This window comes from Lontra canadensis, unplaced genomic scaffold, assembly GCF_010015895.1.
Source record: "Lontra canadensis isolate GAN:19392208 unplaced genomic scaffold, GSC_riverotter_1.0 scaffold66, whole genome shotgun sequence".
Lineage (NCBI taxonomy): Eukaryota > Metazoa > Chordata > Mammalia > Carnivora > Mustelidae > Lontra > Lontra canadensis.
Genome location: NW_022631060.1, coordinates 10495869 through 10519529, shown reverse-complemented (window position 1 = coordinate 10519529; position 23661 = coordinate 10495869). Strand labels below are relative to the sequence as shown.

The 23661-nt window shown below is 64.9% G+C and overlaps 2 protein-coding genes across 2 annotated transcripts; both read right to left on the bottom strand.

Annotated features, from left to right (window-relative positions):
* Positions 1 to 2239: 2239 nt before the first annotated feature.
* On the bottom strand, positions 2240 to 13362 carry IFITM10 (interferon induced transmembrane protein 10). The gene is made up of 4 exons (XM_032879924.1): positions 13278 to 13362; positions 9858 to 10069; positions 8543 to 8995; positions 2240 to 2866 (listed from the first exon to the last, which is right to left on the bottom strand). Exons 1-4 carry the CDS (start codon positions 13360 to 13362, stop codon positions 2717 to 2719), a joined length of 900 nt encoding a protein of 299 aa, XP_032735815.1. The 3' UTR covers positions 2240 to 2716.
* An 842-nt stretch (positions 13363 to 14204) lies between these two features.
* On the bottom strand, positions 14205 to 23374 carry CTSD (cathepsin D). Its single transcript, XM_032879788.1, is given in 10 exon segments — positions 14205 to 14621; positions 14700 to 14798; positions 14880 to 15024; positions 15388 to 15510; positions 17135 to 17361; positions 18556 to 18674; positions 19117 to 19240; positions 21119 to 21229; positions 21231 to 21279; positions 23209 to 23374. Coding segments are annotated over 10 exon segments (1233 nt in total). The 5' UTR covers positions 23277 to 23374; the 3' UTR covers positions 14205 to 14453.
* Between the last annotated feature and the right edge of the window lie 287 nt (positions 23375 to 23661).

The window sequence follows — 23661 nt, the reverse complement described above, 5'->3', positions numbered from 1 at the left end:
GGCACCTCTGGGCTTCGGCCCTGAGCTGCCTGCGAGGCCACTGGGCCGTTTTGGCAACAAGAGGCCCAAAGCCTTGCTGGGTGGGGCACGGCCCAGGGAAAAGCCAGCAGAGGCCTCCTTCCCCGGGGTGCATTTCCTCCAGGGACCGTCCCAGAGGGTCAGCCCGCCGGTGGCGGCAAAGGCTTAGGGAAAACGAGCAAAGAACATTTTACCTCTATGTTCCCGGCCCCACCAGGCATAATAAAGCCCCCAGGACCGCAGGGTAGGGCCTAGGTTCATGTAGTCGCCAGCTTCCCAGGTGCCCTCTGCATGGCATTCTGACCCTACGTCCTCCAGAAAGCTGCTGGGCAGTGATGGGAGCCCACCTGGGGGTGACCTTGGAGGCTCTGGAAGACCCCGCCCCAGCCACCCTCCTGGGGACCATCTGGAAGGCTCCCTACTCCCCTCCACGGGGTGGCCACATGTAACTCCATGCAGGGGTCCTAGCTCCGCACCCCCTAACCTGCCGCTGCCTGGGGTCAGGGGTCATGCCATGGTATTCCCTCCTCACCCCTCCTCCTGGGCTTCTGGGTCAGGCCAGGGGCTGGAGTCCTGCCCACTCACCCACGCACCTCCCTACCACCCAGGTCCTCTCACCTGGGAACCATGTCTCCAGACCGGATCTGCTGCTCCCGGGACCCCTGCCAGACTGGCCCTCACAGAAACACCAGCCTCTCTGCGCAGCCTGACTCGGCGCTCGGAGCTGTGGACCCACCAGGACTCAAGTCCCAGAAGCCCGGCCTTTTGGGGATTGTCCGGCACCCTGCCGTCCTCACTGGAGGCTCAGCCTGGTGTCCTGCTCTCCAGCCCTGTTGATGCCTTCCTCCTGGTGAGTCTGCCACAGCAGGACACCACGTGAGAAAACTACGGGGCCCCGGGATGCACGCATCAGCTGACCCTTGCCCAATCCAGAGACCAAGGTCACAGGGCCCCTGCCCAGTTCCTTTGCCCAGAAAAGACCCCAAACATCTCACTACCCACTGAGCCCTGCCTTGCTCCTGGCTGGCCCCCTTCTCCCAGGGAGATCGGAGAGGAACCCCAATTCTTGGTCCCACAGCGCCTCTGCCTCTGTCCTGGGGGAAGGGGTCACTCTCCTGTTGTCTGGATGCCGCCAGACAGGGCCCCATCTGCACCCTCTGAACTCCGACACCTGGGACCTCATGACTGCCGTGGTCACCAGGCCTGCTCCCAGTGGCTCTCCGTCACCAGCAACCCCGAGCTTGGCACCCTAGGCTTGGCACCCCTCGGCCTCTCTTCTCCCTTCATGGACACTCACTGCTACGTCCTCACTGTTGCTTCCTCCCCCAACACAGGCCCCTCAACCCAGCTGGCACCTCTGGCCTTTCCATCCTCAGCGCCCCACACTCTCACCTTTCCCCGGGGATGCCCGTCTTCCTGCCAGCCGTCCTACAAGTGGCGGTGTTCCTCGGGCTCCGCGCTGGCTGGCACTACTCAGGCCGCCTGGGCTCCCTGCAGAGCCTCCAAACCCATGGCTTCAGCCCAGATGGCTTTTCTGCTCCCACAGGGCCCTCCTGGGGTCCCCATATTAGTGTAGTCTGACCTGCAGGGATCCCCCATCTCCTCCCTGCCCGCCTCACCTGCACACCCAGCCTGTCCCCAGAATCCCTCAACCTCGCCTCTGAGACATAGTAAAGACCCTCCCCCAACACCCCCAGCCCTGGCCCACATGCCACGGGCCGTGCACCCCGCCTTGTCCCCCCCCAAGAGGTCCTGACGCTCCCAAAGCACCATCCTCAAAACCCACAAATCACGCCTGATCCCCGCCCTGCTGAGCATGCCCGTAGGCCGGGGGTCAGGTCTGCAGACCGCCCTCCTTCCTGCTCGGCACCTGAGCTGCCTGGAGCACGACCTCGTTCCCCAGACCAGCCCGACCCCGTGCCACAGAGGCCTGTCCCCTCCGGGGGGAGGCGCTGTTTTTCTTTGTTCTAACTTACGGCCAGATGGGCAGCTGTGCTCGTGCTGCCAAACCCTCCGGGGGGCTCGTCTTTGGGGCTCCCGCTGCCAACGCCCAGCTCAGTCCGCTGGCCTCATGGGCAGAAGACTGCCAGGTCACGGAGCAAAACTTCCTCGGCAGGTTCAGCCCTGGGGGCCTGGACCACCAGGCAGCGCCAGAGTGGGGTTCCCAAAGCCGTCAATTCCCCGTGCCCGCTCGGCTGTGGGACAGAGGCTGGGCTGGGGCCAGACAGGTACTTTATTGACAGTTCACAGACACAGAGCTCGAGCGGGGTCACAGCTCAGAGAGGTGGGGTCAGGGAAGACAGAATGAGTCCCCAGAGGCTGGCAGTACCCCCCAAACTGGGAAGCTCCCACAGAAGCCCTTCTTGCTAGGTGTCAGGTCAGAGGGGCCCCAGGAGCCTTGGGGGGGCACAGGAGGCCAGAGAGGGCAGCCAGTGGAAGCCAGGGTGCAGCCGCACAGACCCCAGACACGGGCAGAGGCGGAGGGTCAGGAGGCAGAGAGGGTGGGCTGGCCCCGAGCTCCTGCCCCCGTAGTGCGCAGAGCTTCTGACAGCCTCGATGCCCAGGTCACAGCTTTAGGGGGGCTCCAGGGCACGTGCCCTGAACTGCCCCAACCACACAGCATCCCGTATCACGGCAGGCATGACAACGAACATGTCTCAGTGCTTTGTCTCCACGGCCGGCGGGGCCCGGCGGGGCCCTAGTAGTCGGAGAGCGGGTACCGCAGGAAGATGAGGACAAGGATGATGCAGGACGCCGCCAGGGCGGAGCTGGTGATGTTGAACAGTCGGGCCGTCTTGGCGTCTTCCACTGCTCCGTTCAGGTCGTTGAGAAGCTTCTTGTCCCGGACCTGAGGCCAGAGGGAGGAGGTGAGGCCAGTGGCCAGAGAGAAGGAAAAGGCTAGTACCGGGGACTTCTGTGCAAAGGACACACAGGAATTCCTTGTATTTCTTTTTGCAACTTTTCGGTAGGTCTGAAATTATTTAAAATATAATGGGATTGTCAACAATGCTCTATGACTTGACTGAGTGTTGCTGAGAGTGCATCTGAAGTGTTCTTACCACCAAAAACCTACAGACCTCAAAAACAGTAATTGCGTGTGGTGATGGACGTGCTAACGAGCCGCCTCACTGCAGTCATCACGCGGCAGGTGCGCGTGTCAAATCGCCACGCCGTAGACATCATCGGACTCACGCAGTGCCGCATATCAGCTGTATCCCAATAAAGCTGGAATCCATAAGTGAACACATAAGATACAGAAGGAAGCTGGTCTCAGAGTTTTATGAGCAGACAATGGAGGATGTAAGTGTGCTCTATTCTGAACGAGGCCCCTAATCTAAAATTAATAGGGATTACCTGAAAATAGGCACTACGCACAGACAGAATAAGTGGTAGTCCCTACAGTCTCTAGGAAGGGATGTTAAGATACAGGGAGTAAGCTGGAGCCCAGGAAGTCCTGGGAAGACAGTGACTGTGGGCAGAGCTGGACCCACTTCCAAGATTCTCTGGTTAGGAAGAGAAGTTCCTGAAGAGGAGGCCACCCTCACCCAGGATAAAGCTTAGGATTTCCTTCTCTTCGGCACTTTTTTCTTCCACAAAGTCCAAAGAAGTGTAGCTGGGTATGTGGATAGATGAGAAGGAGGGAGAATAGAGAAAAAATAGTGCATGGATCTCATGGATGGAGGAGACGACTTAAGGGGTAAAGAGTGCAAGTGAGCAAGGATGAGTGTGAAGACAGGTACATGATGACGGATGCGCATGGCTCAGCTATAGGAGCAGAAGGGATGGCAGAGGGCGGGAAGGATGAGTGGGTGTATTGATGTGTTAGGTCAGAGGATGGACGGATGGATGGCTGACAGGTAGAGCTGGTAAGTAAGATGGAGAAAGTTACTTAGAAGTTGAGGTTAGATTAATAGTTACGTGCATTGATACGTAAAATGGTGGGATGAGATGGGGAGAAGTAGGGAAGGGAGGAGGAAGCATAATGAACTTATATAAACACAGATGAATGGAGGGCTCAGTGATTATATGGTTGGGTTGAAGACAATAAAAGATGGTGGATCGATGTATAAGGGATCGTGGGTGGATTGATGGATGGATGGATGCATGGACGGACGGGTGGGTGGCTGGGTGGATGGGTGAATGGGTGGATGATTCGATGGGTGTTGGATGGGTGGGTGGATGGGTGGATCGTTGAATGACTGGATGGGTGGGTGGCTGAGTGGCTGGGTGGGTGGATAGTTGGGTGGATGGGTGGATGGAGGGATGGGCGGGCAGATGGATGGATGGGTGGATGGGTGGTGGGTGGATGGTTTGGATGGTGGTTGGATTGTTGGATGGGTGGATGGGTGAGTAGATGAATGGATGGTTGGATGGGTGGATGGTTGGGTGGGTGGGTGGATGGATGGATGGATGGTTGAGTGGGTGGTTGGATAGTTGGATGAGTGAATAGATAGGTGGGTGGGTTGGTGAATGGAAGGGCAGGTGGATGGATGGATGGGTGGATGGCTAGATGAGTGGATGTCTGGATGGGTGGGTGGACAGATGGTTGAGTGAATGGATGGTTGGATGGGTAGGTGGATGGATGGGTGGGAAGATGGATGGATGGGTGGATGGGTGGTGGGTAGATGGTTTGATGGTTGGATTGTTGGATGGGTGGATGGGTGAGTAGATGAATGGATGGTTGGATGGGTGGGTGGCTGGGTGGRTGGGTGGATGGTTCGGTGGATGGGTGGATGGATGGATGGTTGAGTGGTTGGATGGGTGGATGGGTGGATGTGTGGGTGGGTGGATGGGTGGGTGGATGCATGGATGGATAGGTGTAGGATGGGTGGGTGGATGGGTGGTTGAGTGGTTGGATGGGTGGATGGGTGTATGGATGGGTGGGTGTGGGGGTAGGTGGATGGGTGGATGGTTGGATGGCTGGATGGGTGGGTGGCTGGGTGGGTGGGTGAATGGATAGATGGATGGTTGGTTGGATGGACGGTTGGATGGTTGGATGGATGGATGGATGGGTAGATGGGTGGGTAGATGGGTGGGTAGATGAATGGATGGTGGGATTGTTGGATGGGCAGGTGGATGGGTGGGTGGGTGGATAGATGGGCAGGTGGATGGTTGGATGGGTGGGTATGGGTGGGTGGGTGGATGGATGGTGGGGTAGTTGGATAGGCAGGTGGCTGGGTAGGTGGGTGGGTAGTTAGATGGGTGGGTGGGTGGATGGACGATGTTGATATTCAGAAAGCAAGTAATGGGGAAATATGTATATACAAAAATTGGCACGGTACTGCCCCTCCTAACCAACCTCTTTTACTTTCCTGTTACCGGGAAGTCCATAATCTCTTAGGCCAGATTGAGCAGACACCATGTCATTGTATCTGCTCCTCCTCTCCTGCCCCCCATCCTTCCCCTAACTCATGCCATGCACTCCTTTCCTGGCCACCACACTGGGACCCTATCTGTGCTCTGCCCCTGGGCTTCTCTTGTCCCTTTCCTCCACACTCATTGCAGGTTTTATAGCTCTGGCCATATCTTTCCCTTCTGTGTCTTCCACACAATGAAATCCAAATTCCTCACATAATTTTTCAAATCCTCCCTGCATGGCCATGTCCGGCTTTCCAGGACCATCTTCTTGTCCCCCACAGAAGATGGGGGCCCTGCACCCCTCCCAGATCGCCCCACCCTCATGTCCTGGAACACCTGTCTCCTTATCCCCCTTGCCCGGTGAAAATGATGCCCCCTCCCGTCCGTCTCCCACACCCGGCTCCAAATTCGTCCCAAATCAGGAATGAAATATTCTTTTTCTGAAACACGGGGGCACTTCTTCCGTCTCGGAGGGGTCCTCCATCCCTCCGCCCGTTCATACGGCACCCTCTGACCCCTGCCGTGGCCAACCCTGCCTTGGCACCCGCGACAGCACGATGAAAGGATGGCTGTGGTTGGGTCGGTGGCCATCCCTGCGGCGGGGGATTCTCTGCTGGGAAGCGGGGGCTCGGCCAGAGTGAGTCAGTAGAGCCTTTGCGGATGGAAAGCCCTGGGGCTGCGGGAGCGGCCCGGGCTGACTGAGGTGTGCTCCGGGGGGCTGGGGCAGGGCACGGGCAGCGAGGGTGAGCTATGGCGGAGGATGGATCTTGAAGAGCCTTGAGTGGTGAGATGAGGACTCTGGGCTAACGGGGCGGGGGCGGACCGGGGTCATTAGGAGCCGCTCGTGCCGACTGGACTGCAAGCGCAGAGCTGACATCCTGTGTCTCTGCCTTCCCCGGACACGGGGCTCCGCAACACGAGGCTTCACAGTCCGCGCGCTGCACGCCCAGCTGCCCCGAACCGCCCCGGCCCGTGTGGTTGGAGAGGGCGGACAGACAGCGTGATGGGTGGATGGACAGTCACAGGCAGACAGGGACACAGGGTTTTTCACAGCCACCAAACGCCAGCCTCAGCCCTGCCCAGGTGTGCTTACTCGAACGCTGCTCCTTTTCGGTTTGGTTTGTGAGCGGATGAGGGAAGCCGCTCAGGTGAGGCGCCTGTCAAGAGCCCACCGCCCGCAGGGACCCGGCTGGCACTCGGGCCCAGGCCTTCCCACCCCAAGCCCGTCAGGCGCCCTCGGAAGTGGCCCTGCCTGGCTACACATGGGGTGGGGTGCAGCGGGCTGGGGGACATGCAGCGGGCTGGACAGAGGACGCGTTCCCAGGGGCAGGAGTTGGAGCCAGCCCGCCCCGTCCCCACCCCCCACCCCCCACCCCCCGCCACTCAGGCCAGAGACAACTCACCTTGCACCCCCTTCCCTGCAAGCCTCAAGCTTTTCCTGCCCTGGCTGTCCCCCAGGAAGGACGTGGGGGAGCAGCCCCGGGGGGGAGTCATTGTGGGCTCCCGTCTGCCCCTCAGAAGCACTAATTCCTACCCACCCCCACCCCAGTGCAAATCCGGCACCATTCAGAAATCTGTGACCTACCTACAACCTGCACCAGATGGGCCGGCCTCATGCCAGCCGGAGCCCACAGCCAAGCCAAGACGGGGAGGGGACAGCTTCCGGACAGGAGCCCATGCCGCCAGACCCGTGTCTACAGGCCGCTGTCAGGGCCTGGCAAGGGACCTCCGGGGTAAGCAGAGCCCTGCCAGCTGCCCCCACAATGCTGCCCCCATGGAGCCAGAGCTGAGGGCGGTCTGGGGCCTCCACCCCCCAATCTCTAGGGCCCCCCTCCCTTTGCGGCCTCCACAGCACACACAGGCACACACACTCGTGCACGCACACGCACACACACAGTCACACATACACCCACACATGCACACATACTCACACACACAGCTGCACCTAACACGCACACATGTTCACACATGCAACTATACTTCCACGTCCACACCCGTACACACTCACGCTACAGGGGCACACACGCTCGTGAATAATGCACACTCACACTCACTTGGGCCCCGCACGGCAGAGCCCAGAGCCCAGTGCACAGGCCTGGAGGCGAAGGTGCGCCTGGCGGCGGGTGACCCTGACGGTGAGTCAGGAGGTGGGGAGAGCCAGGTGGCTGGGGCGCAGGAGGCTGGGGGTGGGGGCGCTCAAGGATGCACAGAGGCAGAGCCGGCCAGGCTTCTGCCCTTCTTCCTGGGCCAGCCTCCCTGGCCTAGACCCTCCCCTCCCTCCGGTCCCCCATTCCGCCCCCACCTCACTGGGCGTCTGCCATCGGTGACGTGCACCTGGGCTTGGACCCGCAACCTGGGGACAGTGACAATCTGGCCAGACATGAGCCGGTCCCTTCCGGAGTGACAGGGAGATGGGTCCTGGCTGTGGGGCCCTTCAGTCCTTACACATTTGCACAGAGCTCCCCACTTCAAATGTGAGTGGGTCACAGCCTCTCTCCTGCAATCTTGGTCCATTGCTTTTTGCCTTGCCCTGGGGACATGAGGCCCGTCTTCCTGGCACCCTGCTTGGCTCCCAGCCAGCTCCTCTCACAGCGGTGAGGGGCTTTTGGAAATTGTACCCACTCCAGGTTGGGCGTCAGGGGTGTATGGGACATGCTTGTGGCTCTCTGTCCCTGGCACTCCGGCCACCAGGAGAGACTATCTAGAAACCGTGTGGGAGAGGGAAGGCAAAAAGCAGTGACTTGATCGAGACCCTGTGTACCGTGGGCTCTTTCTGAACGCCTGCCTGATTTCAGGGCCCCAGGGAGGGTCTTGGAGAGGAAGGTCTCCATGCTGTCCTCCTGTCAACGGGGAAGGGCTCCAAGGGTCTTCATCAGGGAGCTGGCTACATCCCCGCCTCCCCAGGGACAGCTCGGCGACCCCCACCCAGAGGATAGGACATTGAGCCCTGGGTCTACTCTGCAAGGAGGAAGCTGGCTGGGTAGAGAATGCAGGCCCGGGGCCCCCAAGCCTGGCAAGGCAGCCTGGAAGCTTCCGCAGCTCAGGACTGGGAAGGGCAGCCCCTCCCTGCCGGCTCAGAGCTAGCCAACAGCTATGTGTCTCTGGATCCCACGAGGTGCCCCCGCCTGCCCCCCATTCCTCCGGCCCCTTCCCCTGCCCCACTCACTTTGAGGGAGTAGGCAAGCGCGATGAAGCCCAGGCAGCAGAAGTTGAGGTAGACGAAGTTGAAGATGGACCACAGGTAGTAATCGTTGACCTCGGTGGTGTCTGGGTAGACTTCGATGACCGTGGTGGGGTTTGTCATGGTCTTCTTCTCGGCGAGGTGCTTGCAGGCCTGGGGGGCGCCCGAGGCCCGCACGCTGTCCGCCTTGCTGCTCTTGGACTCCATGGGGAACAGGGTGGGTGCCATGGGGGGCGACGCTGAGGGCTCAGGGGCTGGGGCCGCAGGAGCCTGCAGGGCTGGGGGCTTGGACACGCAGGCAAAACAACCCTTGGGTGAGCCTGCCGGGGGCCTTGGAATCCAGAAGGCCCCGTCCAGGGGGACTCGGGCTTCCTGGGCGCCGTCCGTGGTGCTGGCCGGGGCTCCCAGCGGGGCTGGGCACTGGCCGGGGCCCTGGGCCTGGAGGGAGGGGGAGAGGAAGAACGTGCTGGGTCCTGCCCGCCCTGCAGGGCTTGCCCCGGTGTCCTGCAGCATCTCCTCTGCAGACTCACAAGCGGCGCCAAAGGAGACGGAAATCCCCACTGAGGCAGCCAGCTGCCCGCCTGCCACCTGCCTCACCCACCCGCCCCAGCCACCCCGATGCCAAAGCCCTTCCCAGCAGCCTTGGCAGGAGCACCGGGGGCTTTTCCTCACTTTGCCGTCTGCGCACAAACACTCACCCACTGACACACAACAGCAACACCCCCCTATGCCCAGCAATGCCCCAGCCGACAGGCTGTGCAACAAACAGAGCACACAGAGCCCCGGCACACACAGGACATGCAAACCCACAATGACAGCGTCTCAGCCACGGTCTGGCAGGATGAGCAGAGCTCTCCCAGCACCGGCAGGCACAGCTGACACGTTGGACCCCAAGGCTCTCCAGACCCCGGGGCACACCCCTGCGCTCAGATGCTTCCAGGTAAACAGCTCTGCACTGTGACACGCAGCGTGGACACACACAGCCACACAGGCTCGGACGCAATCGCCGGGGGATGGAAATGGCCACTGCGGGAGCCCCAAACCCGTGTGCTTTGTCCCCGCCCCCAACCGCTGGCCCAGAGCGGCTGCTGGGACCCCAAACGCTTGCTCGCAGGGAGCCCCCAAGCCCGCGCCACAGACAGACGCACAAGGACACTCAGCAAAACGCACACTTCTCCAGGCAGGCACCAAGGCACCCCAGCGCCCTGCGCCCTCCCCCCACCCCGGGGGGTCTGCGGTCACCTGGCTACCCGGCCCAGGGCTGCTGAGGCCGCATAGACGGTGCGCCCTGCGCCCTCACCTGCTGGTGACTCCTTGGCGGCTGGGCCAACCCCTGCGCCGCGGTCTGCGCGTCCTTCCGCCGGCCCGCGGCTCGCTGTCTGCCCCGGCGCTCCGCGTCCCGGCAGCCCAGCCTCGGCGGGGGGAGCGCTCCTGGCTGGCGGCGCCGCTGTCCCCGCTCCTGCGCTCTCTCCGCAGCGCCAGGCCGGCCGCGCCGCTGCAGCCGGAGCCTGACTCACGGTGCCGGCGGGCGCAGCCACCTCCCCGCCTCCTCCCGCCCGCAGGGTGGGGGCCGCGGGCACCCGAAGGAAGCCGGACCCTCGGGGGCTACAGAGCCGGGCGGGGATGGGTCCTCCTACAGTGCCACCCGGTGTCCCCATGCTGAGCCTCCCCTGCCTCCCTCCCCCTCCCTCTTGTTGGCCCCCCAGCCTCTCTCCCCACTGTCTCTCCAGGAGGAAGACCCTTCATCCTCCCGCTGTCCTCCCCGCCCCACCCGCATCCACCAAGACGGCTGTCTGAACCCCTTCCCTTCCGCTGCCCCTTCTCCCAATGCCCAGTCCCTCCCCTCCCCACGTCTCAGTCCTCATCCCTCTTCAAGAACTAGTGCTGGCCTGGCGGGGCCCCCACCCTACACAGAGCCCAGGGACCCCAACCTGTACTCCTCCCCAGCACATCCGGGCACCTAGCCCAGCCCCCATCTGCTCTCCTGTGCCTGTGCACTCCCATCCCCAGCCCACCCTGCAGGCTCCAGGCCCCCAAATGGAGCATCTCTCTGAGCCCCACTCCACACCCAGCTCTGCACAGCCCGGCCCCTAACAGAGGCCCTAGCCCCAGAGGCTATCAAATCCAGCCGTCCCTGAACCTTGGTGGCCCCCAAGCAGCCCCATCCTTTCTGACCCCACAAAAACTCCTGATCCCCTTTTTCCGGATCTGACCCTACGCACCCCAGGTCAGACCCCTCAGCCTGACCTCCTGAATTTGCAGCCCTCACGAGTCCAGTCTTGAAGGCCCTGATCTCTCACTGGTTGGCCCCCTCTGCCCATGGAGCCAGATGTTCTCCAAGCTCCTAATGGCACTTGTCTCTGTGGGGACAAGTCCACTCACCTTCCCATGTCTCTCTGCCAGTCCTGCCTGTCCCACCTGGGCCGCAACCCTGGCAGATGCCCCTTCCTCCAGCCAACGCCCCCCGCCCAGCCGCAGCCCCAGCCCCCTCTGGGAGCCTCCAGTCACTCTACACCCTCCTGCTCTCTCACACTTGTCCCGAGATGACCTCTCCTTCCCGCAAAAGTCCCAGTGAGTCCCATCAGCAAGGGAAAAGGAAGCTCTAACCTTCTCCGCCTCTCCCGAAGCCCCTCCCCTCCCCGTGCAAGGGCCCTCTTCACCAGCCCACCAGCCTCCACAGACCCCAGACCCTCCAAAGCCCCCCAGAAGCTGCGCCTGTGTGTGGTAGCCCTACACTTCCTTCCCCTGCTTCCCCAAAGCCCCTGTCCCCTCAGAGGCCCTGGCTGCTCCCTGACCAGTCGACCTGCCTCTTCCATCTCCAGGAGCCTCTCCTCCAAGCCCGGGTCTTCTCAGGGGCAGTGCTCACCCGCCTATGCCCGGGCCTCTGCCGAGCCCTGCTCTCCCCAAACCTCTGAGTCTGAGGCCTTCTGGGAACCCCCTCGCTGGACAGGCCCCAGCTCCTCCCAGAGTCCTCCCCTGCCAGCCCCGCCCCCAGCCACCCTGGTCCAGCCTCCTCCATGGCTGTCTGGAACCCCAGGGACCTCCAGGAGGTTGATGAAAGCCCCGTGAGCGGGAGAGGTCCCTAGAACCAGGGCCGCACCCCCATCCTGGCCATACCCTCGGCAGGGCCTGGCCCGGCCCTGTCCAAGAGCCCACAGGCATGAGCAAGGATGGGGACGGTGGTGGGGACGAGGATTCAGTTCTCCCTCACACCGCACCCACCGGCCCCTTCCCAAGGGCCACACATGGCCCGCACCCCGGGGAGGTCTCAGATGGCGCCAGACGTGAGGAGCTCGCACCACGCCCCCAGCTCACCGGCAGCTGGCCCAGCCCCACCTGCACGGGCTCAGCCCAGGCTGCTGCAGGCAGTGGCCAGCAGGGCTGGTGGGCACAGGAGTCCGCTAATCCTCAGACAGCAGGGGAGGGATGCCTGCCCCAGGGGCCTGCCCCAGGTCCCAGGGTGGGGTCGGGGCCCTCTGCTCCATACAGCCTTGAGGCTGCCTCTCAGGGCCCCAGAACCCAGAGCGGCAGGAGTGAGGGGAGGGAGCCTTAGCTCCCGCTGGCCAGGGTGAGGGAAGGCGCTCTACTCATGCCGGGCGTCCTCCGGGCAAGGGTAGAGGCAGGAAATGCCCACCGGGGCCTGCTGGACTGGTGCAGAGCACAGCCAGCCGGCCGGGAGTGGGGCCGGGTGTTGAGCTCCCCGTGGGGATGGGCCAGCGCCCTGGCGTGGAGCGTCCTATCATCACCCACCTTCTCGAGTCAGACTAGAGGCCTGCGGTTGGGTCACAGAGCTGGATCTGAGCCGGGAGTCAGACACTAGGGTCCAGAGGATCCCAGCCAGCAGCCCAGGGCAGTTGTCCTGGCCCTGGGCTCGAGCATGGGCACCCGGATCCGTGGCCGGCTGGGGGCTGGAGGCTCAGCCTGGGCACAGGGCCACCCTGCTGTGCTCGCCCCCACGTTCCAGAGAGGGGGTGGAGGTGGCCCCGAGCTGAGGGTCACAATGTCAGGGCCAGCAGCGTGGGAGCTGCCCTCCAAGGCCCTGGCAGGCAGAGGCAGGTCGCAGGGCAGCCAGCAGGGACTGGAGGTGGGGGTGGGGCGGGGCTGTCTCCTTCCTGGCCGGCTCTGACTCCAGGTGTCCCAGGGCACAAAGGCTTGGAGGACAGCGTCTCCCCAGCAGCCCTGCCGGCTCCCTGCTCATGTTTCCAGTGCAGGGAACACAGGGCACGTGTTTATAAGCCTCCTTGCAAATCTGGTCGAATGTCTGTTGAAGGTGCCAGCTAGGGCTTGGCTCTCGGGTGCAGTCCCTGCCCCTCCTAGGGCCAGGCCAGTGACAGCCAGGCCAGTGACAGCCGGGAAGGCCCCAGAACGTTGACATCTGTCGTAGTTGCCATTTCCCTTACACCTGCGGGGCTGGCGGGGTGGGGGTCTCCAGGCAAGTGTCCAGAGTCGCTGATCCCAGTGGGAATCGTCCCAGTGGCTCACAAACTCCTGTTCATCCCTTCAAACCTCCTGGCTGTGCGGCTGCCTCTGGGCTGATGAGCCCAAGCCCCCCTCAGATCCGCGGGGAGGTCACTGCAGCCTGAGGGGATTCCCAACTGGGACCCCTGAACCCCGAGACTCGGGCCCCCAGGCTGGCCTGCTCCACATCGGCTTGCTTTGCACAGAGACGGCGTCCAGATGCGGCCAGGAGGCCCAGAAGGGAGGCAGGTTGTCCACTCGCCATCAGCCCTGCGCCGGCTCGTGTCCTGGGCTCTCATGGGGGTCAGGGGGCTGGGGAAGACCGGGGTCCCGCTGCTGATGGACATGTCCGGGGAAGCATGGCAGACACGTACCTGGGCCACTCCCCTCGACCCGTGCCCAGAGCAGAGCAGGCCCTGGCAACCTCGCCCGGCCCCACCCTAACCCTCCTGCCAAGGCCACATCCTGCGGCTCCAGGCCCCAGCCCTCAGGACGCGCCAGGCCTCCGCCGGCGACGCTGGGCAGCAAGCTCGTGCCTCCAGGATCCTCCATGCAGGGCAGGGGGGCTGGGGGCTGGGAGCCAGGCACCTCCAAAGATTCCCCCTGCCCCCCCGCCTGGCTGTGAGTCAGCCCTCGGGAACCACGGCCTCACACCAGCCACTCCAGCTCCTTCCCACGGCCAGACTTAGAACCGCCCTTCCCACCCAACAAAACACGCCAACACAGAAAAGAGAGGCCCAGACAACTGTATTTCCACGTTCACTTTGGCTCCTGGTCACGCAAGAGGGGAAAAGCTCACAGAAGGTGGCACCAGCCCCCCTCCTCCCCTTCTTCCCCAACCCGGCACCAGCAAACGCCCTCCTAGATGGGGTCGAGCCCCAGGACCCCAAAGGCATCACAAGGCTGCCTTCTGTCCCTGAGTCCTGACCCTTCCAACCCCTTCCTGCTTGTCCTTAGGCCTCGGCATGCCCCTTCCACGATGGGCCACGTGGGAAGACGGGCCAGCAGCTCCCCGCTCTGGACCCCAGGCCAGGCGGGTGAAAAGCCCAGAGAACAGCCTGGCCCGGGGTGGGGGCTCAGTCCAGAAGTCCTGCCTGAGCAGCCAGGCCCCCGAGGCACGGGCTGGGGGCAGGTGGGGGGGGGTCCCAGGTGCAGGACGACAGGCAGCCAAGCCAGACTGGGGCTTCCCAGTTAGTGACGTGGCTCGACTCGGGGTCAGCCTAGTGGCTGCTGCCCCGCACCCCGCCCTCTACTAGACAGACAGAGACGCCAAGGCCAGGGAAACCACAGAACAAAACGGCAGCCCGAGAGCCTGGTGCCTGCAGAGCTGGGCTGTGAGTGTGAGTCTGAGCGTGAGTGTGTGCGGCAGGGGTGGCCGGGAGGGCGGGGGCGGCCGGCCTCCTCCTGCCAGACCCCTTCCTCCCCAGCGGGCGGGCAGCTAGAGCCTGGTGGCCTCGGCCAGGCCCACACGGTTCTGGTCCCGGTCGAACACGGTGTAGTAGCAGCCGATGAAGACGTCCCCCAGGATCCAGAGCGGCCCGCCGGGCGGGGGGATGTCCATGCCCATGAAGCCACTCAAGCAGATGGTCTTCCCGCCCTGCGACACCTGGGCCGGCCGCTGTGGTCAGCGCCCGGCCCGCAGCCCCAAAGGCCTCCGCCCCGCCCCGCCCCGGCCCCCGCTGACCTTGAGCGTGTAGTCCTCGGACGACAGCTTGTAGGGTTTGCCGCCCAGCTTCAGGGTGACCTCGGGCAGGGTGGACACCTTCTCACAGGGGATCATGTACTGAGGGAGAGAAGATGGAGCAGCTCGGGAGCGCTGAGGGGGCGGCGGGGGCACCCCGTCCCCGCGGCCCGGCCTGCTCACCTCGCCCTGGATCAGCGGCACAGCCCCGATGGCCTTCTGCAGCTCTCGTACCTCGTCCACAGGGCCCACGATGAGGGACGTGCCCGTGTCCACAATGGCCTCGCAGCCCCCCTTGCACAAGGTCAGGCTGCTGCCCACATCCACCCTGCAGGGGAGGGGCGTGAGCACGCCGGCCTGGGCTCGGGCTCAGGGCGGGCCTTGGGGGACAGTCCTACCTCCAGGGCTGCAGCCCTGCTGGGACCCTGCCTTCCCCTCTCTGGCTGTGCGCAGTGGCGGCACGGACTCAAGAGGTCAAGGGCGGGTTAACTGCCGGCCTCGAGATCGCAAGCGCAGGGTCAGAGCCAGGGGCCAGGAGCACAGGTGGGCACCAGGAGGTGGGAACGGACACCCAGGGCCAGGGGCCCGAGGGCTGTAGCTACCCGCAGGCCAGCTGAGCGGGCAGCTGGGCAGGGCCCCGCACACCAGGCTCCCCACGGATCCGAGCTCCGGCCCCCCGCCCAGCACTCACTGTTCCATGTGGACCTGCCAGTACGCCTTGCGGGTCACATTGAGGTAGGACAGGGGACCCTTGTAGTACTTGGAGTCTGTGCCGCCCAGCATGAGCTCACCCCCGGGCTGCGCGCCGGGGTCCCTGGGGGAAGAGAGGATCGAGTCAGCGGCACTTGCTCCTGGGTGCGGGCTGCCCACCCCCGCCCTGTGGGTCCAGCCTGACTGCTGGCAGGACAGGCACACACGGGGTCAAGCCAGCAGGAACAGGTGGAGCTGCAGAGACGGGAAAACCCGGAGGGAGCAGAGAAGGGAAAGGGCTCCCTTCTGTGGGGGCAGGGCTGCGATCCCACACCCGGTGAGGCCTGCAGAGGTGCCCGGCCCGCCGGTGAGGAAGGCCGAGGTCAGGCGAGCAGGCAGGGGGAGTGAAAGCTAGGAGCCAAGGAAGGGGACTGCAGCTGCCTGAGAAAAACCAACCAGGGAAGGCTTCTGGGGGAGGCACGGGACAGCACGGAGAGTCGAGCCCACTCATTCCTGCCCCAGGGCCTTTGTACCTACTGTCCGCAAGGATGCCCTTGCCCTCACACAACCGTTCCTGCTCCCCTTCACCTCTCAGCTTTCCCGCACACAGCCTGCACTGCCGGCCCTGCTCCCACCTCCACACTGCTCTAGACTCAGCGCTGGAACGCACCACCTTCCTCCCGGCCGGGCCCCACTCAGAAACACCAGGTCAAACCCTGTCTTCCCGCCCTCCCCCAGGCTTCACCCCTGAAATCCCAGCATGGAAACCACACGGCTGGCTCCCATCTGCTCCCCACCTGCTGCCCTGCCCCTCTACGCCTCACCCAGGGAGGCCTGAGCCTGGGCCCGAGGGCTCATGGGAAAGACCCCACCCCATTCAGCAGCGTGGGGTCTGGCAGGGGGCTCTGCCTCACGTGGCTGCTGAATTACCCCTGAGGGTGGCCCCCACGCTGAGGGCAGGAGCCGGGCAAGAGGGGAGGCTTCTGGGTGGGCACTCGGCCGGAGTGCGTGGGGCTAGACCCCGAGGGTGAGGAGGGGGTGTGCGGCGCAGTGACCACCAGCGGTCAGTGGGCTACCCACATCCGTCCTTGGCACACCCTCATCGGAACCTGTGGCACTGCCGCGAGGGAGACCGGGGGCCCCTTCTCGAGGGCACAGCACACAGGTCACCCACCCTTCCGTGTAGGGCCAAGGCCACTGGGACACTCGGCTCGGCTGCCAAGCGGCGGCTGGTGGGGGCCGCTCCCCACCATCAACCCCAGGCCGTGGTTCCCTCTAGCAGCATCTGGCACTGAGGGCCCCACCGGGGTCACCTCCTCTGGGAAGCCCCTCACCTCTGGAGGTCTGGCCACAGACTGGAGCTTGTGGCTCTGTTCCCTCTGGGCCGTCAGTGACTCTGGGGCCACATCGCCCACCATCAGACCCAGGGAAGCCCGGGCTGACTGACCATGAGCCCTGACCAGGGTCTGGCTCTCTGGGAGGGAGGCCCACGGAGCGAGACCCTGGGCCCACAGCCCGAGCCGCTCCTGACAGGAAGCCCCAGCCCCACAGCCTGTCCAGAGGGCTCCCCGCTCGTCTGTAAAGGAGTGGCCAGTTCCCTTCCTGATCAGAGGCTGCACGTCAGGAGCCGCAGCCTGGTGCCTAGAGGGGAGGCAGGCAGCCCAAGCCCCCAGCGTTGAGCCCCGCAGAGGTGGGAGGAGGGGTGAGGCATGGGGAGGAGACAGGGGCCCGAGCCCCTCCCACGCCACCTGTTCAGGTAGAAGGAGAAGATGTTCTTCTCTACCAGCTTCTGCTGCATCAGGTTATCAAAGACGGGAAGCACGTTGTTGACCGAGATGCGGGGGTACGCCATGCCCAGGATGCCGTCGAACTTGGCCGCGATGAAGGTGATGCCCGGCTGCTTGGTGGCTTCCCCGAACGTCTGCCTCTCCACCTTGACACCAGCCAGGCTCGACAGACCCGACTTACAGGGCACCTGTGGGCCGAGGGGGATGGTCAGTGGGCCATGCGAACCTCGGAGCCCAACCCCCGGGGCCCCGCGTGTGCATGCGTACAAGCCCCAGTCATCACCTGCGACCTCGCACAAAGCCCAGAAAGAAAGGCTGGCAACAGTGGGTGGGGACACAGCTGAGAAAAGGGACACAGGATTCCAAGGTCTTCAGCACAGAGTTTCCATCAGAGTTAACAGATGGCTGGGCTCTGGGCTCTGGGTTCAGCTCTGACCTTCTGGCTCCAGGCCAGCCCCACCCAGGCCGGCTCCTGACCTTGGGCTACTGGAACCCCATGACCCAACCCTACGACCCAACTCAGCAGACTCAAGGCCACACCACCCCTCCCCCACCACAGGCCAGGCAGCAGCTGACAAACACAGAGCAGGATGTGGGGACAAACGGCTGTTTGGGGCCGACACCCTGACAGCGGGAACAGGGCAGTGTACTAGCCAACATCCTCTTTTGGGCCACAGAGATCAGGAGGAGACCCAACAGGGCAGGTGGGTCCGGGGAGGGGCAGTGTCGCTGCAGGAGGGGCCGCAGCCACCACGCCCCGTCGCCTTCCAGTCCTGCTGGGGCCGGGGGCCAGAGGCTGCGGGGCCGGGGCCTGTGCCGTGTTCCGCTCTGCTCCTCTGCCCCCAGAACTCTCAGTCCTGACCCTTCTGGTGGCTGCACGCTAAGAGGTCTCACAGAGGCGCGGGCACATCCATCCAGGGCCTGCCCACCTGCTTCACCCCAAAGATACTCTGAGGCAGGCACGGTACCCAGAGGGACCTCCAGTGTCCTCTATGGGGACTCCCGGCACATCTCTGCCCTCCCTTCCCAGTGGCCAAGGCATTGGAACAGAAGTCAGTCCCTTGTAACCGGCCCCCCCACCCGGCTGTCGGCCGTGACCCAAGGAGGAGCCTCATCTGAATCACTTCTGGGTCCTGATCCCAGACCGGCCCACGGCTCTCGCACCCACGGCCTCGTGGCCCCACTTTCCCTACAGCCCTCCAGGCTGTCACGGTGCACGTACCCCCAGAAACGCACGGGACCAGGTCTGCTGCCTGAGCCCAGCCCAGCCAACCGCCGCCCCCCAACGCTCCTGCTCACGCCTCAGAGGCCCTGCCCTGGGGGGCTGTCACCACGCCTTCGGAGCGCCCTGGGGCCCAGGGCGGGCATCAGCAGGGACTCACCGACACGGTGTCCTGGCTCAGGTACCCGGAGAGGCTGCCGGAACCGTAGTGGATGTCGAAGCTGGTGCCGTTCTTCACGTAGGTGCTGGACTTGCCGCTGTTGTACTTGTGGTGCACCCCTGCGCCGGCCGAGAAGCCCGTCAGCCCGCCGCCCGGCCCCCGCCGTGGAGCCCCCCACCAGGCCATCCACCCGGATCGGGCCAGACCCGTGACCCCAGGCTTGGTGTTGGCCGGCAGTGGTCGGGCCTGGCCTGCCCCATCCTCTGCCACCACAGTCCCAGAGACTCAAAGCTAGGCTGGCGTGAACGGGTTCCCCTGGAAAGTGGGGTGCCCTGGGGCAGGGCGGCGGGGCCAGGCCTGCCCAGTGTGGCCGAAAGGCGTCAGCAGCCGACAGGGGCCGAGGCAGGGCCACCGAAGGCCCAGGGCCGGCCGGCTGGCGCCAGCTCCAGCTGCCATCCCCGACCGTAGCCCGGGGTGGGGGGGGTGGGGGGCGTGCTTCCCTGCGAGGCGGCGGCTGGGCCCCGCCCCCACCCCCGCTGCAGAGGCCGCGCGGAGACTCACAGCAGGCGATGTCCAGCAGCTTGCAGTGGATCGACGGGACCCACAGGTTGGAGGAGCCCGTGTCGAAGACGACCGTGAAGCACTGCGGGGGCGTCCCGATGCCGATCTCCCCGTAGTACTGCGCCTGCGCGGGGGCGGGGTCCGTCAGGGCCGCGGGCACCGGCGCCCCTGGTTAGCCTGCGGCCAGACCCCGCGAGGCCCAGGCCAGAGGACGGACACCCGGGCTCCGCTTCCGCCCCTCCGCCGCCCTTGGTCCTCACACCCCTGGGCGCTGCGGGTTCCTGCCTGACCACGTGAGGGTGGGGGACGACCACCCCATTTAAAAGGTGAGACCAGCAGTCACAGCGGCTCGGCGGGCCCCGGGGCCCCGGAGGACTTGCCAGGAAGACACCTCTGCCCCAGGCCCCCAGCAAAGGTGACTACCTCCCCACAACAGGGGGGCACGTCAGGGCTTGCCTCTGGGACCTCATTCCCATCCTGCCCTTGCTCCACCAGACCAAGCCTGGTGGGCTCCTAGGCAGAGGCATGAGGACAGCCAGAGGAGGTACACCCTGGAGGCCAGAGTGTTGGCTCAGATCTCTCCCTGCCAAGACACCCTGCCTTCGCACCCAGGGCCTCAGTTTCTTCATCGGTACACGGGGGAGGAGGGCAGCCTGTGGGAAGCCCGGGGCGGCTGAGCCATGGCCCAGGTGAGCATGAAGAGGGCACATGCCCCTCGGACCCTCAAAGGGAAACCCGGTCACTGGGGCTCTCCCAGGTCAGAGGACACGGTGGCTTGGATGGGAGACGTGGGCTTGGGGTCCCCTGGGCCCTACTTGTCTGGGCGCCCCTTCTCCGGGGACGGAGGCTGGGCCCTGGGTCACTAAGGGATTCCGGCTCCAGTCCCTGCAGGACTGTGTCTCCTGCCACTTGGCTCCAGGGAGAAGCAGCAGCTACTGCCTCATGACCCGGAATAAGTGTCCAGATTTGGGGGGGCTGGGGATGACTCAGCAAATCCCCGTGTGTGTGTGTTTGTGTGTGTGTGTGTGTACACAAGAGCTTGCACTAGGGGATCAGGAACTGGTTGGTCAGGCCCTGAGAGAGATGCCCCCCCCAGCCCAGTCACATGCCTGTGAGGCCACAGCTTCCTGGCACGGCGGGTGCTCCGGCCAGACAGGACAGAGGGCATGGCCACATGTCCCAACCCCAGGTGGACCAGTGTCTGGACAGCAGCAAGGACCTAGGTCCACCACACGGGGGCGGGCCACACAGGAAGACGCCACCTGGGCCACCCCAGAGGTGCAGGCGGGGTCCCAGGACCTGACCCCGAGCTGGGACCAGGCCGACCCGGCCCTGGCTCGGTATGGGGCTTACAGCATGTCCGGACTCCAAGCCTGTCTGCCCCTCGAGGAGCACTGGGTGCGATCAGCACTGGCTGCTGACCAATGAGGAAGGAGGGATGGAGGCAGGAGAGGGTCACGGGGAGCACCAGGCCTTCCAGCAGGACAGGCAGAAACAAAAGAACTCCAGAGCCATTAATTAGGCCTGGACAGGGAGGCCCGGGTGACCCGAGCACAAGGACCCCGCAGCCCCTTGGGGCCTGAGTCTGATTTGGGCTCCTCCATACCCAGCTGATGGCCGTGGGCCCAGCTCACTTATCTGTAGCCCGTGACCCTGTCCCCCACGCCCACAGGCTGGCCTCAAGAACAAGACAGCTCCTGATGCCCTTGACAGTCAGTGGGACGCAGAGGGAGAGATCACAGAGAAGCCAAGGGCACCCCCACCTCCCTGCATGCCCCGCCCCCCAGGGCCAGGCCCCTCATGGGAGTCCTCATGGGGCAGGGGTAGTGGGAGGAGCACCCAGCTGGGCAGAAGCCCCTCCCCCCACGAAGCAGGTGACTCCTGCAAAACCACAAGGTGCTGAGGAGAGGGACTTCCTGCCCACTCACTCAGAGCTTTCCGTCCTCACCGGGGCTTGCTGTCCACCCAGCCCGCGCCCCGAGAGGACAAGCCCCATACTCACGTCCATGTAGTTCTTGAGCACCTCCGGAACGGGACCGCCCACCACACTGGGCACCCCCTGGGCGTATTTTGAAATGGGGCCTCTGGCGATCAGATCCTCCACGGGGCCCCCCCAACTCCGACATGGTCCGGCGCACAGAGGTGAACTTGTGCAGCGGGATTCTGTCAAGAGGAGGAAGAGGGGCTCATCAGGGCTTGCCTCCCTCTCCCACCGGACTGCTCCGTACCCTCCCCCATCCCTTGTCCCCAGTCTGTGCCTCCTCCAGTCCCTCCTGGGACAGCGGCCCGTGGGGTCCGTTAGGACATGGGTGCCCATCCGTCACACCTGCCCCGTGCTCTCTGAGGGAACCCATTCACCTGCGCTCCAAATATGCGTGGATATCCAAATATCCACGGAGCCCCCATGCAGAGGTGCTGCCCACTTCCCTGCCTGGCCTCCGGGGCAGGCTATGCCTGGTCATCAGATGGGACTTCGATGCCACCACCTCTGAGAAGCCCTCCTTGGCCATCCTTCAGTGTGACCCTGTTTCCCTCAAGGGCCCTCGCAGTAGTGAATTCATTTCCTGCCAGTGCGTCTTCTGTCCTCATCGCGGTGCAGACCCCAGGAAGGCAAGGCCTGCCCTGGGGTGGTGGAGGTTTCTGCCTCTGGGTCTGCCTTCCCCTGAGATGCCCACGGCTCCCCCAGTGCCAGCCCCTCCCAGTCTTGGCGGTCTGCCTGGGCAGAGAGCACGGGGTTGAGGTCAGGTGGCCGGTTCTTTTGCATGTGGGTCCCTCCCTGGCCTGGGATCTTGCTCCTGGGTTTCAGCTTGCTCCCAGCTCTGACGGTGCAGGGGACAGGAAAGCACCCCTGAGCACACTCCAACCCTTGGACGGCAGGCCCTCCCAGCCCAGGCGATTTGGGAGTTCAAGGTCACAGCTGGCCCTTCCTGGCACACCAAGGGCGTGCTTCAGGAAGATGGGACTCTTGCCCAAGACCTGGTAGGCTGTTAGAGTCCACAGTTCTCGCCTGGAGGAAGCGGACACGCCCTCCAGTAACCCAGGAAACAGGTGCCATCAGTCCCACAGGACCGGGAAGAGGTGTGAGGGGCTCTGGTCCAGCTGCCCAGCCCGCACAGCCGCAGCCTCCACTCCCCATGGCCGTGCATCCCCGGCGGGGAGGCCTGTGGGTGGCACCAGGATAGGCGCAGCCCTACAGCTGCCTCCTGACAAAGACTCCATTTGGGGCTACGTGCCCCCAAGCCACAGCCCGTGGTGAAGCCCACGCCGAGTGGCCTCCTGGCAAGGGTGACTCCCACTTGGCCCCCAGCCAGCTCCCACAGCTCTGTGACCTCACCCACCTGCCCACGGGCAAAAGGACCACGGCAAAGGTACAAGGATGCCTTCCCAGGCCTGGCACCAAGGCCCCGGGGGGAAGGGTGGGTGCGGGACCAGAAGGGGCTGGCCCTCTGCCCCCCCCCATCTGGGAAAGCAGGCTGCCTGGCAAGAGTGGGAGGGTGGGCGGTGGCCGTGCTGGTCCTCCGCCTGGCTCAGCCGCATCCAGGCCCGGTGGTGGATGGACTCCCCTGGTACCGGGGACAGGGCCCTGGGCCTGAGGAAGGTGTGGTCCTCACGAAGGCAGGGACCGGTGGGGAAGGCTGCTGCAGCCCGGCCACTCACCCAGACCCTCCCCTTAGGCTACCTCCCTTCTGTCTCTGAGACGCTGGGCGGGGGGGCTCCCCGCGCCACAGGGTCCCCCGCCCCAGAGCCCCCGGCACGGACCGAGGCAACCACGCCCAGTTCACAGCCGGCAAAGGAGGCGGCCAAGCGGGCGCTGGGGCTGTGCGGGCCGCACGCGGGGGTCCTGGCTTCCGCACGCGGCCGCGAGCGCAGGGACCGCGATGCACCTGTCCTGGGGACGCTCGGTCGGCCCGGGCCCCAGCAGCCCTCGCTCGCGCAGCCGCCCGCCCCCCACGGCAGACCGCACGGCAGCAGGTCGAGAAGGGGCGCGGGCGCGCGGGGGCGCGGGGGAGGCCCCGCAGGAGGCGGCGCGGGCGCACGGCCGCATTCCGGAGCCGAGGCGCGCGGAGGGCGCCGGGGCGCGCGGGGCCTCACCGGACGAGCGCGGCGGCAGGCGCAGCGAGCAGCCCGAGGACGAGCAGCAGCAGGCTTGGGGGCTGCATGGTGGCGGCGGCGGGGTCGGAGCCGAGCGCCGGGAGGCCGCGCGCTTATAGCCGGGATGACGGCGCACTCCGCCGAGTCAGCTGACCGCTCTGTTTGCACCCGGCGGGTCACGCGGGCCGCGGCCGGCGTGCGCGGGGCGGGGCCGGGGCGGGGCCGGGGCGGGGCGGGGCCATCCGGGCCGGGCCCCCGCGCGGGGCCGCGCACGCCGCTCGAGGGCGCGCACGCAGGCCGGCTGGTTCCCGGATGGCCGCAGCCCGAGGGGTGCGCGGGCGCGGCGGCGGTGGACGCTGGCAGAGGCCGCCGGGGACCGGGCTTGGGACTCTGGGGACCGGCAGCCGGGCAGCCCCCGAGCCCGCGGCTCCGTCGCCGCCCCAGACCCGCTGG

What these genes read in the sequence shown, in the direction of transcription:
- IFITM10 (XM_032879924.1), bottom strand. Translation starts at nt 13,362, where the DNA reads ATGTCCATCAGCAGCGGGACCCCGGTCTTCCCCAGCCCCCTGACCCCC. An exon ending in GAGCCGGCGCAGGGCTGATG is followed by an intron (nt 10,070 to 13,277) that starts GCGAGTGGACAA and finishes CGGCACCGTGAG; the next exon opens with TCAGGCTCCGGCTGCAGCGG. An exon ending in CGCTTGCCTACTCCCTCAAA is followed by an intron (nt 2,867 to 8,542) that starts GTGAGTGGGGCA and finishes CTCTGGCCTCAG; the next exon opens with GTCCGGGACAAGAAGCTTCT.